The 15,182-nt window shown below is 37.3% G+C and overlaps 1 protein-coding gene across 2 annotated transcripts in view; it reads right to left on the bottom strand.

The window, feature by feature from the left end:
- Positions 1–8,557, bottom strand: part of ralgapa2 (Ral GTPase activating protein catalytic subunit alpha 2) — a 137,130-nt gene extending 128,573 nt beyond the window's left edge. For both annotated transcript variants that reach the window (XM_037542061.1, XM_037542060.1), the window contains exon 1: positions 8,258–8,557. In XM_037542061.1, coding sequence (XP_037397958.1) covers positions 8,258–8,363 — 106 coding nt within the window. In that variant the 5' untranslated portion in view covers positions 8,364–8,557. The remainder of the gene's footprint in view (positions 1–8,257) is intronic.
- Positions 8,558–15,182: the final 6,625 nt, after the last annotated feature.

Raw genomic sequence — 15,182 nt, 5'->3', positions numbered from 1 at the left:
TAATAAAAACTGTTGCCTATACTAAAGATGCAGAGGTACTCGAGTACTCCATTAACTGCTTAAGGTGCCAGTATTTTAATGCAGAAATCACCACAAGGACATGTTACGCACCTCCTTCTATACAGTGACTGCTATCCTGCTGCTCCAAATCCAAGCCAAAACTCAGAGAAATAGGTTATTTAAGCCTTTCTAAATCTGTTAACAGTCCATTTTATGAATGTTTATTACACCATTGTTTGTAGTTTAGCTAGAACTCCCTTTACTGGCATTAGCCAACTGCTGCACGATGCTATTACAAGCAATTAACTTCATTAATGAAAGCTTAAAAGCTAGAGGTCCACTTTAACTGTAGTAATAAAATGATACATTTGCTTAATGTGACATTATTTTCCACTTGTTCTTTAAAATCAAAAGTGTAGGGCTGAACTACAATTATGCCTGCTGCATGTGCCATCTGTAGCATTGTTAGCGGTGTCACCCACGACTTCCCCGGGCATCGGGTTGTTTATGTTGCAAGTGATATGCCACTGTCAATCATTATGTGATATGACACACCCACGTGGTTCTGAACAGGCAGTAGCTCTGACTTTTTGGAGCTTTTATACTAGTAAAACGTATTTCATATACATGTATTTATTGAAAGAAACAGATGCTTTTTCCTTGTGCCATATCTTCACCATTGAAACTAAATTTTAAACATTTGAAACCGTGCTGACAGGGGCTTTAGGAATACAGTAAATTGTGAATTTGCTTGTATTTGTGAATGTTTTATATAAACCTACAGCAATTATTACAGCCAAAGTCTGTTTTTCCAGGCGGTTGTTGTTTGTTTTTCTTCTAATGAAGTCTGAGAATTAGCTCATTAGTAACAGTCTTGATATCGAAAAGGTCTCATCACAAAGTGAAAAAAGAGGTAGTGCAGCAAGTCACTGCCTTGCTCCTGGACTCACAGGCTGATTATGTCACACACATTTATACCACTATGATACCTTGGCTAAGGAGTGAACTGAAGCCCCAGACAACAAAGTGACTTTGAGCTGCCTCATCAGCATGCTTTGGGTAAAAGAGGAGAGTCAGGATGCCCACTCTCTATTCAGCTCTTCACTACTCCTCAGAAGTAGGTCACTGTGCAATCTAACAGATACAACTAAGCTCTCAGAATACCATTTTGTAGGTCCTGCTCCAGCTTTGACGACTGGCTCACACTTATCAGCAATGTGATACTTTTTTGAAGATTTTCCCCCTACATAATTTAAGGAATTATGTATTCTCATACACAAAAGCTGGTCATGTCATCAGTGTTCCTCTAACCACTCAGCTATAACATCTTGCATTGTGGCAGGCGCTTATGCTAGAATGAGTCATGCTGTCAAGGTGAATAGAGAAAAGGGACAGAGAAAGACTGGCAAAGCTCAATGTCAGAGTACAGTTACTTTTCACTATTAAGTGGTGTAACATGGAAAAGGGGGTGTCATATTGCCTACAGTGTTTGCAGACTGATGCACTAAACAAAAGTACATCACTTTCTAGGGCACACTCCAGTTAGCTAGCTAGCTATGCAAGACAACTCGCTTCCTAGACCAGCATCTTTCAGTTCTGCCCCTGCTGTCCAGCAAAGTTTGCTGATTTCCCTGCTCAAACACACTGACTAAACCTGACAACTATAAGCTCATCCAGGAGCTTTATTGTTGCGTTGCATCAAGGAGAAGCACAGCCAGAAGCAGCCCCCCCCACAAGCCCCCCAGGAAAAAAGGCAGCACAGTGCACCACATTTTTTCAGTTGTCTGAAAAATGGAAGGTGAACCACCCTAACTTTGTTCAATTTAACACAGCACATCGATCTTAACGATAAGGCTAAAACGTTTGTTTAAGTAGGTGGGAGAAATTGTACCATTCCGATTTGAGTCTCCATGATAACAATATATTCTCCATCTCAATGGCACAAGACACTGCCGTTCCCTAGTGTAAAGGAAGCTGAATGTAGGCATTACACACAAAACAGTTATCTGGGAACAAGTCTGACCACTCTATGCCACTCCTATCCCTACTGCGGCTGCTTCAAACATGGTGCAATTACAACAAAAGTTGTCATTACGACAGCATAAGACATGCCACTCCTAATAGTTTTTGAAGGCCACCCAACTTGTAATGCACCAACTCTCAGCTAACCATAATAAGGGTATAGCAACATCAGTGGTAAAGATATTCTTACAGGACTTGAGTTGCCAACAAGTGTGCAATATCATACACAGCTCAACAATGAAAAGAACTCAAGACTCCAAACATGACACTGACATTCTAGCTGTAAGACCCTTGGTGTGAAGTTTGTCTATTGTCTACACAAAAAAAAAAAACAATGACCAAAAGCAAGAAACGTCATTTTTTCTTATTTCTTAAGAACAGTGTAAATGATAGTGAATGACAAAATAGAATTCCACACTCATTGTAAAATTGGCATTTTAGATTTGAAGCTAGCTAAAACATGCTTGGCAGAAAACTTTGAGCTACAATAATGTCTAGCATTTCTTGCAGAGCTCCATTTGCAAACATTTGTTCATGAACCCCCTGCTTCTTCTAACAGGCCAGTTGATCATTTGCGTCAACAAGCCAGACATTCAAACAAGGATGCAAATATAACGAAAATACACATATCAGTTTATAGATAACCGGAAAAGAAACAGGCAACCAACTTTCCCTATATAGAAAAAGATAAACTTTAAAGAATTCACTTTTTCTCCTAGCAGTGTGGTCACTGTTCAATTAACAACATTAGCAACATTTAGCTAAACTATAATAGTAGGTCCAGTAAAGATGAGGAAGACCAGATTCTGGGTGGCAGTTGATTTATTCTCTCAGTTAAAACAATTCCTCATGAAAAAGCAATTACAAGATTAATTTACCACAGACACACACATTAAATACTCTAATTAGATCTGCATGATATAAAATAATGATTTTTTTAACAAAAAATAATAACAAAATCCTAATTTCTATAGGAAAGTATGCTGAGCAGTATAAATAAATAAATAAATAAATAAATAAATCAGGAGTGAGAGCAGGGTGTCCGATACCCTCATGTGTCTCAATAAAAGCAATGTGGGGCTGTAATGCAACTCAACAGTATACTGGAACCAAAATGCTCTGTAACTGTTGTGGTCATGTTGACTGTTGTCCTTGTTGCTGCAGTAGGATGGGGGAGGTAAAGACAAGCCGTGTGTGATCAGGTGCTCTAGTAATTACCAAACTTAGCGATGCCCAACCAAGCATGATATGCACACACAGCAGCTATCCAATTTAAACTCACTGCTTTTGACCCTGGAATCAGAATCAAGCATGGGCATGTACATTTAATCCTTAATGCACAGCCAGAAGTTACAGTTCTTTTGCATAATGCAACTTTTCATCTAAAATGTAATTAATTTACATCAGCCAGAAATTCCACTATGTGCACCGAAAGAAAACGATTCAGCCAGCAGTTTTATAATCATCCAACCAATTGCAAGAAGCTAACAGAAATTGTGAAGATGAATAACAACACCAGCAATAAGCTACCAAACAGAGCAGATGAGAACTTGATTCCTGTTCTAATATGCATACTGAGATATGCAGAGTAACAAGAAAGCCACAATCCGATTGTATCTTTTTTATTTAGTTATTTTTTACACACTTAAGTATTTAGTGAGGTTTTTTTTTTTACAAGTACACATAGATCTACACAATAATGGAACGTCACAAGCAGAACAACACCAAAAAGAGGGGAAAAAAGGGTCTGTGCTTACAAAATCCCTATCAAATGAGTGTATTTAATGCTTGCATTTATGCCCATTTATCACTTGTATTTCTACAGTGTCATAAGTTGTCCATTTTCGCCACCTGTTAACAAAAACATTTTCTCTCGCTCATAGTTGGTTTGTTATTTCTATTATATAAATCGGTCTTACAATTTCCACCCAGTGTTCTATAGAGGGCATTTCAATTTTGTACCAATTTTGTGTTATTGCTTTTTTGCTGCCTATATAAAATATTTGTCACCATCCATAACACGATCATTACTATCTCCAAGGTAAAAAAAAACTTCCATTATTTGGGAACTGAATAACCTGAAATGTCTTGAACCACACCATATTCATTTTCAAAAGGAGTACAGTTCATTACATTTACAAATGATGTGCGTATAATTGGCCTCTTTACTTCCCTACAACATCCATCATGACTATTGATGACCAATTTATTCACTGCATATTTCAGGAGTTATACAATAACGGGGTCAAATCTGATGGCACTACAAGTTTTGAATTCTCTGAGGCAGTCATTCCCTGGAGTGCACAGGAACTGGCAGAGCATTGAGGGCTTTTCTTTTCTTGCTGAAGCTCAAGCCTACCTCTCAGCACCTTGTACAATTATGAATGAAAGATTGTTTTGCATTGCTTGAAATATCTTGAACAAGAGGAGGAACATACTTCTGTGCCAGCAAGCCAAAATGTTACTTTTAATGAAAAAATATACCATTGATGCTCCATGGTAAGTCTTGAGCCATTTTATTTGTGAAATTGCATTATGCCTGCCTACCTGTGAGTTTACTACAAAAGTCATTTTATAGTTTCAACTGTCAGCAAGTTTGTCTGTAAATACAACTAAAAATGTTGTAAGGCATATATCATTTGGCCATGAAGCTGTAAGACTGTGCCTACTTCATAGGTAGTTAAGTCCCACGCCCACCCCAATTGAAATCAGCATCAGTTGATTAGTTGATGCTAAAGGACAACAGTCAACCAGTATTGGCTCCACAAAATTCTGATTGGTCCATCTCTAGCAAACATTCCAGGTTTATTAGTGACACCACTGTGGTCTGTGTGCTACCATTGCAGTGCTGTGGATATTGCTGCAGCAATAATAATCAAAGAAACATTCAGCAAGATAGGGTACAATAGACAAACTCACGTTTATCAAGCTAACCAGTTAAGCCTCAACTGACCATCAGTAAGCAAAGCAAGCAGGGATAGTCATGACACTAGAAATTACACAAAAAAGGCAGAGGAACAGGGGATGTGAGGACACTAAATGACAGATGAAAGGCAAAAAGAAAGAAAGGAGTTTTGGTGGCCCCAGCATCCAGTACCCTCATCACTCATCCTTACTTCCTATTCATACAGGAAGCAGCCATTGGGAGGAAATCCTTCCTTTTATGAAAACACAGCACTTTTCTAAAGCTGGTGGAAGAGTAAAATATAAAACCTAACAGAGTAAACAGACCCATGTGAATAAAAAGTGCATGCAGGGAAGTTTTGTACAACAGCTGGTCTGTGACCTTTGCTCAGTGGTCTTAACATTGAAACCAGTAGTGGACTTAGCAACAAAGGCACTGACACACTGACTCCACAGACTTGGAGAGGTTAAAACATGTAATAAGTGGTACAAAGTGGTACAAACTACCTGAATATTCATCATTTTCAACAATAGTTACTGCTTGTTTGCTCAAAGAGAGGTTCCTGCCCAACATTTCAGAATGCACAAAGAATCCCACCTATTTTAAACATCATCTCTCCTGTCTTGTAGTACGTATTCGGTTGCACATCACAGTTCTGGTATTTCATTATGAAAGGATATTCATAGAGCTGGTTGTGCAATTAGATTGCCACACTGCCAGACGTTAGTTTGTAGCTGTTTATCTTGAGGGCCCTTTGGATAATCCTAAATTAAGCATTTCAGGAGGTTAGTATGGATGAAAATACTGACTTGGTATGTGTTCAAACACCACATCACTGTGTCTTTAAATAGAGACTGAAAATAGAGCCTATCCACCGTAACATGTAGGTCTGTCACAATTATTACACAATTGTCTAATTGCAATTCTTTGAGATAACCAGAATTTTTTGTTATTTTTCACAGACATTAGGTTTCATAATCTTATTGTGGCACAAAAAGCATAATGTTAGCTGGATGCATCTGGATTAGATTATTAATTAATGTATGTAAAATTAATGTAATGGAAAGAAATTATTACTTTCTTCCCATTTTTCTTGCTCTAACTTAAGGTTTTAAATTTTAACTGTGTGCTACAACATGTTTAGAGGTCATTTTTGTTTGTTAACTTGACAGCCAATATAGCAATGCTAAATTTAGCATGTATGCTTGCAGAACAAGTTTTTTCACTCACATTTTCATAGTCTCAAGAGAAACATGTAAGCTTTGGTTGACTGTGCAACTGTAGATACTTGGTAGACACAATACAGTGCAATATATCCTCTCCTGTTAGCTGCAAAGTATTATTTATATAAATTATTTATATAATAATGAACTGCATAAACAGCTAAAATTTCTAGATTATGACAGGCCTGGGTACATGTTTGCTGAAATATATCACTGATGACAGAAACATCAGATAAAAACTATTAATCAAGAAAGCACAAGCTTGGACATAGAGCTTGACATGTCACCAAAATCACTGAACAGGCTACACCACATTCAGCAGTTTAACAATCAAGTGCCTCAGTCATAGTCAATACAATAATTATCAGCACACTGCAATCCAGAAAATGTTAAAGCTGCAAAAATACAATTGCAGTCTTTCCTTCTGTGTCCCATGATGGCTCATTTTCCGTGTCCCGTGTTGATGGTGTCAAAACTTGTTTATTAAATATTATAACTTCAGATTAAATACACAGATATATATATGAGCAGATAAGCTTGCATGGCAGTGCAGAAGATGCTAAAATAAACATGCTGAGCTTTGCAGACTTTCAACATCTCTTGGAAAACATGCGTCATTTAAGGTTAAGGTTAAGGTTAAGGTTATGCCAGTACTGCCACTCCACAAAACTGTCCAAAGTCTGACATCAAGCTTTGCAAGCTTTCTAAATAGAACCACAGTGCATGGGCCAAACACTGGTGTGGTATTCAGCAAAGCAGATCAATTTATTTTTACCAGAGCACTGTGACACTCTGCATGAACGTAAGGGTTTTAGAATGGTGCAGGGCTAGAATTAAGATGTGATCACATGTACGTTTACATGAAAAATCACCTTAACTCAGACAAGCTAACATAATTGAAAAAAAAATATTGTGGACTAACTTTCTTGAAAAGGCTGCACAGACTGACTCCATGACAGGCTATATTGTGCAGGGAAAGTGTGCAAGAGAGTGGCAACAAACAATTCTGTTTTGCTCATCAAGCAGTAAGGCTATATTGGCTTACTGGTGGTCATATGTCTCATCAGGATACTGGAACAGGAAGTATTCCTGCATGTTAGTAACCTGAGCACTTTCTCGACTACCCCAGCACATGGACCATCAGCATATTAACGCTACACAAAATCAGACATTGGCTTTGTCATTTTCTTAGAATTTAGTCAATTTCGAAAAATTGTTTTCTAATTGCTTCTTTTTGACAAAGACAAAATAATGCACAAATGTCTTTTCATTCACAGTAAGCCATTTTACTTAGGATTAGGCTTACAAATACAAACAACCATTGATATTAAAGATATATTACTGAAATTACAGTAGTTTTCAGAGCCGATCAATGTAGGAGGTGCACGGACGAACTGCATTGCTGTCTACTATTGCAGAAACAACAACAAAGTCAAGAATGTCTCAGATCAAGTAGTAGAATTGTATTTGTATCTTCGTAGGATGATATGGGATATTCATCAGCTAACTAGATGGCTACACAAAGATGCAGCTGCTGTCAACTCTCCACGCCAAGCAGAGTTCGGCTTTTCTCGTTCCTACAGCTCAAGCAGCAGGCAAAGAAAGGACATTTTAGGAACTAGACACAATAGGTATCGTGACTTGTCTGTCCATTTTACTGTGAACTATTTTGCCAAAAAGTAGGCTGCCTTGTCTCTGCTAGGGAAAGCTAGTATGCTAGCTACCTAGCCGGCTAGCAAGCTAAGACAGAACATTATACAGCTGAACAATTAAAGCCGAATGACACCTGACACCAGCTAGCTAGCATCCCGAGTCAACCAACTAACGACACATGATAAACAACACACTGCTTGCTCTATCCATTCGGGTTTCTTAATCAAACAGCCAGCCAAGAGGCTTGTATCCTCATTATCAGGACGACGTCCAGGTTCATTCAGTGAAACAAAGGCACGTCGTCTTCCACTGCATGTAGCTAGCTGGCTAATTGGTCTACTGAGGCCACATACATGCATACGTACACCTAGCTCGCTAGCGTGCTAGGTTAGCTAGCGGTTGGTCAGGGTGCTGTCAGTGTCATAGCATCAAAGCTGGCATGTTTCTCACTCACCTAACAGTGAACGAAGATGCTTCAGGCGGGTTATAACATCCTTCTTTGGGTCCAGAACTTTCTGTGTAGATTTCTTGACGTCTCCATAACCCCTTCGAGTGAACATTCCGCTGTAAAAGTCAATTCTGGAGCCCGCTTTCCCTCCTTTTTACCATTCAGTCGGAGTCCTGTGTGTCACTTCTCTCCCGGTTGCTGTGCGCTTCACTTCTGTTCCACCGGCCGCCTGTTCGCGGGTGTGTAAACACGGAAGCACACAGCTCTGGTTCAGGCCAGATACGCCCCTCCATACGCCCCCCGAGCACGTAGCAGGGTGTTTTTAACCCTTTCTTCACGAAAAGACATCGCAACGACTGCTGTCATGTTAATATTTTTAAAAAACAGCGTTTAGTGTCTTGATATTTTAAAAAGGTTTATTCAGCTGACATATAGGTTTGGTTCTACTCTTGGTGCGCGTTATTAGCTTATCCAATGAAAAATAAACCTTTTGTGAAAGACACTCATGTTTCTTTCAGGTTTTGTTTATAGGCCATTCAGGTTTGTTTATAGGACACCGATTTAAACCTTTTTTATATTAAATCATCATTGCATCTTTGTATTGCTTGTATAAACTACTGTCAGATTAACCAAGGCCCGAATATCCACTACTGAATGGTGGAAGCGACTTGTACAGTTATCAAGAATGTTGCATTTAAGTGATAAGACTTATAAAACTGAGGTCCCTGCATTAACTCGGTGAAGAATTGTGATGTGTATCTGCCACCCCCACTTTTTCTCCCCTACCCATTTCTTTGTCTGTTTTAACTTATCGTGGTGATCTGTAGGATCTGTAGGATTATAATGTGTAGGATTATAATCTGAACAAATTCATACACAATTAGGTATTATTAAGTCATTATAATACTGTCTCTAACTAAAGCATATACAATGGTGATGATGATAATGATTATTATTATTATTATTATATGAAAACCTAGATGTGTCGTAAGGTTTAAGCAATGTAAACTTAAATGTAATGCCTGGAAAGAAAACATCACATTTTGCTCTGTGGTGATTCTATCATGATTTTAAATTGACAGTGCTGCAGTGAGAACAGATAACTACTTCTTTCTTGATGTAAATAGAGTGTTAAACTCCATTTACAGGTGAATTTTAGGTGAATTCCACTGAATGTTCTAGATTTCTGCATAGTTCAGTTACTGAGATGTCAACAAAGTCATTCAGAGTGATGTGATGTGAAATAGTAAATTGTGGAGAAACTTACCAGCTCAAATATATTTACAATGGAGGTGATAGGAGCCAGAGGTCACAATGTCTACAGTGCAAATATAGCCATTTTATTTACTATCAAAAATCATTTAAAATTTTATAAATAACATATTATCTCAGTAAAAATAATGTCTCAGATATCAGGCAGTTTCAAAAATATTTCTTCTAATAACTTTCTGATTTGGTGGCTTCAGTTGTCTGATTCCTCCACAACTGTTAACAATTCTGAGTCAGTAAGTTTCTCTGAAACAGAGTATTCCATGTCAAATCTGAAAAGCTTTATTTACATCATAATCATTTAAATGAGCAGACATTGAGAAATAAAACAGTGGAATCCCCCTTTCAGATGATCGGTTGGCATTGAGAAATCACATACTGCAGGCCAAAGGGCAGATGCTTTAGTTCTCCATTACAGCTGTTTTCCAGTCTACATGTTATGAAGGAGTGGAAATAATACTGTATTAAAACCCATATATATATATCTAAATTTAACTACTATGTGTAAGCTGAGTTTTATTTTTCTGCCTGAAAATGAACATAATACTCCAGAGTGCCATCTGGTGTCGAGAATTATAATGACGTCAAAATGGAATTTGGCATCTTTCTTATTTGCTGCAGTTTCATCACATGAAGATGAAACTGAGCTGAGACTGAAATCTTCCATCCATTTTATGCATTTATATCAATTAGAGAAATAATTTCTTTAGGCTAAAATATTTGGCACAAATATTAAAAACAAATTAATCTCTCTCTCTCTCTCTCTCTCTCTCTCTTTCTCTCTCTTGTCAAATCTGTCCTCGACATATGTGCAGACATTTTGGTTATGGCTTTGGGTCTGCACCCCTCTGTGTTGACTGTGGATGGGCACAGTTGAAGGGCATTAGGTCAAGCTAGCGCTTTCTCTCTGCTTGGCACACACGGTCTCCTGCCTTTCACTGGAGCTGGTGACTGGAAGATTTACTGGCCAATAAAGAAATGTAATTGGATGGCAGACAGGCCTCCTGCCGTGTAAGTGAACTGGAGGGCTAGCTACATTAAGACAAGTTCAGCTTCCCTATGATTTTAATTGATTTTGCAGATGATTAACATGATGGCGAATTAACATTTTGAACAGCAGTGGAAGCAAAAACAGCTGACATTTGAGCTGACAGAGAGAACACTGTAGTGATGCTGGCTAGATGAGGAATGTGTGAAACTTGGAAGTGTCATTCTGGATTTGCTTGATTTGTGTATCTTTTAATACTTTGTGTAAAGCAAATGCTTCCAAACAAACCACTTTCTAGCTGACAGTTATCAGATTTGATTAGTGGAGAAAGGAAATCTCAATGTATTCCTCTGCGTACACAGAGATTGTTTTGTTCACAGTAACAGTATTCAGGATATATTTGCCCAGATTGATAAGCAAAAATCTCAGTGTAATATTTTTACAAAACAAATGAATCACTAAAAGTATGTTCCAAATCTAAACACAAAAAAAAATCATTAAAATAACAATTGAGAGTACTCTTCTAAAATATATTAGGACAACATGTTGGAAAGGCCATTAAATAATACCAATAAATAAAGGTCTATTGTCTTACATATAAACATATACAGGGGAAAATTAGACAGGTAGTCAGCAGATGGTGCTTTTGAGCAGGTAAACTCTGTTCCTGAATAACAGACACCTAGGCCAATCTTTCCTTTCTTTTATAGCCATATACGTCAAATCAACAAGCACTTTCTTTCTTTCTTTCACAGTTTAATGCCATTATGTCATTGGAGTGAGAGATGTTCAAACTTTTGCATATGACTGTAAAATCCAAGCTAAATAGAGAATGCCTCATACAATTACACTTAAATGGAGGATGTATATTAGAATGGGACAAATGCTCAGAAGGAAGAATTCACATAAAAAAATATTATGGGGTCAGGATCAGGGTTCAGTTTTTTTATGTTCCAAGATCACAGTCCTTTGAATCAACATCATCCTAATTACAATTGCTTGAATGCAATATAATAAGCCATGCAATTAATCCATGCTATAAAACTGTAATTAAGTACTCTATCTATCTATCTATCTATCTATCTATCTATCTATCTATCTATCTATCTATCTATCTATCTATCTATCTATCTATCTATCTACCTACCTACCTACCTACCTGTCTGCCTGCCTGCCTGCCTGACTGACTTGTCTATACTTAATTACTTACTTACTTACTTACTTGCATTACTATATAAATATTATGGCTGTGTATACATATATATATATATATATATATATATATATATATATATATATATATATATACACAGCCATAATATTAATATAGTAATGCAAGTAAGTAAGTAAGTTATATATATTCATCTATGAGCAGAAATGATTGATCTGGTGAAGGTTAATGCATCTTTGAACATGACAAAAGTTAAAATTAAGTTAAAGTTAAAAGTTAAAACACAGGAAACCAGAAGCTTAGTTCTGTTTAAGCACTATAGCATTCAGAATGCTTGTGCTGTAACAGCTCATAGTATCAGGCCCAAATACTGAGTTAAATACTGTAAAACATCACATCATCTTAGTACAGTATGGTAAATATTGAGTTATTGGTAGATGGTTAATATATTGGTGCACTAATAGCAGATGTCTGGAAAACTGAAGCTACATTACCAACCTGTAGGTGGCATCATTACCCCATAAATGAATCCCCTCTAGTGGCATTTCACCGAAATTTAATCCAAGGTTTGAAAAGCACTTGTCTGCACTAAATTCACAAGTAGATCTCGGAAATACTTGACTTTCCTCCCCGTATGGTTACAGCTTTCCCTTTTTTGTGAATCTAAGTGTCATTAAAAGCTAATGTGCCCCATTATGGCATAGTAAGATGCAGAGGACACGGATGCCACTATTATACCCCAATATAGCTTTCTTCAGTGTAAGGAATAGAGCAGAGAGGAATCTTCACTTTGGACAGCGCCTTCTTCAATTAAAGGAGAATTCCACAGCCTTTTCAAAATGTCTGCATTATTCAGTGGTTAAAATATAAAGAAAGTCATTCAGAGTGTTTTGTTGAGAAACTTGTACACTCAGTGGTGGTGATAGGGGTCCCGATGTCTACAACACAAATATAGCCATTTTATTTACTATTAAACATTTTTTATATTTTGTATTACAAAATAATTTTCTATGTCATGTTGATGATAGTAAAATAGTAAGAAATTTGAAAAATGTTTTCTTTGGCAACTATTTTGCCTTAGAACACCCTTCATGTATCTCTCCACCATGAATAGGTTAAAGTAAACTGATTAAATACAAAACTACCACAAAACAACGTCTCAGACATCAGACTGAGTATTCATAACCACATCACGTAAAATTAGGAGTGAAACACTTCAGACGTCTGGTTCCTATAGAACGACGCATTTTACACCAAACCACTCGGAATGAATGCAGAATTTTATGCGTGTATTATGAGACGATCACTGAAGAGCTGTTGGTTTCAGGTCTTCTGTCAGAAATGAAACTACAGAGAACACGCTGGAGAAACTCGACTCAAATGGAACAACAACAACAAGGGCTGAGAGTTTTTTGTCTATTCAGGTTGACTGGAAATTCTTCTGGATATGCCAGAAACAGTAACTTGTTACCTCCAAAAAAAGAGAAGCCACCCGTCCGCTTAACCTCATAAACCCATTCAGTCACCAGCACACTCGTCGATTTAATTTCATGTTATTCCTGTCCCAGCCGCCAGGTGCCGCTTTGGAGTAGCTCCTAATTGTGAGGTAGAAGATAAACTTGAATTGACGTAACACGGTCACTCCGTAGTTTGATATTAAGAGCTCAGTCGATTCATCCTTTTATTTGCTTCACGTTTCTCCCAAAGAATCACGTAAATACTGCCTAGGCAAAGATTTAATGGAATTACAGAAAGTGACCACGCAGAATGACCCCCTTATTCCTTGTTGCCTTTTCCTTGGTTCAGTGGCTCATTGTGAAGACTGCGAGTAGCTGAGTGGAGAGCGAGTCTCTTTCTCGCATTCAGCGCTTACGGTTCGAACGACACTAAATTTCAAATAACGGAGGGGTTAACGAGATTGGCTCACGTTCGAGTAATCAGAATCAGGCGTATTACACTGTGGCTGAATTTTTTACATGGCTGCTTATAAAACTGCTTAATTAAAAGTCTGTCGTGAAAGCATCTTCTATCTTTGCAGATAATCTGCAGTGAAATTAATAAGCAGGAGGAAAAGAGAATTCCTATCACGGACAGAAGGTGTTTTTAGCTGTATGCATGGCAGGGGTCTCTATCTTTAATGTGTGATACATGCTACGCAGCAAATGGTTCTTCAGTGTTTCTCGCTCACAATCTGATTCCAATTTCGCCAGTCATCAGCCTCTCAGGAGAAGGACGGGTAGATGTTTAATTGGAGCGCCTGGGCTTTAATTGAGTTCACCTAAATGTAAAACTACCTTTTTTAAAAAATAATAAGTAGCATCTTTTAAACTCTTCACGCCGGTTTTCTCCTGCACATCAGTTAAGCTGACAAATGATGTCTCTCCATTCATCCCCTGATCATGGAAAAGAATAGACCTCATCTTCAGTTAGCAGCCTTATATTTCAAAGAGTGACTTTTAGCTCATAAATAGATCATAATTTTCAATAAGTATGTGCTTGAAAAACAATGCTGTCCTTCAACATACTCAGTCAGTCACGAGGGACTTGGCTTATTATATTAGTTTTTTCTTCATCCATCACATATTTTTGATCACTTGACAGGCATGTAACTAATAGGAGACTCATCATATGAAATCCCAAACACCACTGTTGTATTCTTCAATATACAACTGTTACAGTGTAACTGTACTGATATGTGAATTTATCATTTATAGGTTGGGCGAAGAATCTACTACTCTGTGTTTCAAAGAGTGAGGTGAGAAGTGTTCGTATTTTATTTTATTGAATGAATAATAATAATAATATTATTATGATTGTTGTTGTTGTTATTGTTGTTGTTGTATGGGTACAAACAATGAAAATGCACTGTTACAGGTTCAATAATAGCTTTTAGGTCCAGTTGTCTACCTTAAACAAGTATAAACAGTGCAATACACTGAATATATCCAGGGTCAAGGGGCATATTTTTTATCTTTTCATGCATTTTTAAGCAGCCTAGCGTCAAGACAGCGTGTGTAGGGTCAATGCAACTTATAAGGCTAACTGCAATGGAATATGGTACAATTATGTTCCTCAAGTAAAAGTAGCTGTAGCACCACAAACAACCCACCACAGTGATAATGTTTGTATCCAGAAAGTTACAGTTTGTTTGAGATTGTAGGGGGAAAAAACCCTGCAATGCTAAATACAACACAGGACAATGTGCACAATCACATTTTAAATACGAAAAAAATAGGAAAAAGAATTTATGATCATATGAAATGTCATTACTTTTGCATGGAACAGATAAAAAAAATAAAAAAATCATACGCCAAGGAATCTCCATCACATGTGTTACAGCTTAAGTGAAATTGGCTGTTTTTTTTTTGTACACACATATTTATATTTTGCTGATGGAAGCAGTTTTCCTATTAATTTCTGTAAAGAAACATTTCAAGCGCATACAAACCTTGTGTATGTTGTGTGGATAAATCAGTGTGTCTAACTGTCAAGAGAGATGAAAT

The sequence above is a fragment of the Pygocentrus nattereri genome, chromosome 10 (genome assembly GCF_015220715.1).
Source record: "Pygocentrus nattereri isolate fPygNat1 chromosome 10, fPygNat1.pri, whole genome shotgun sequence".
In the NCBI taxonomy this organism is placed as follows: domain Eukaryota; kingdom Metazoa; phylum Chordata; class Actinopteri; order Characiformes; family Serrasalmidae; genus Pygocentrus; species Pygocentrus nattereri.
This window is presented reverse-complemented; position numbering and strand designations above follow the sequence as displayed.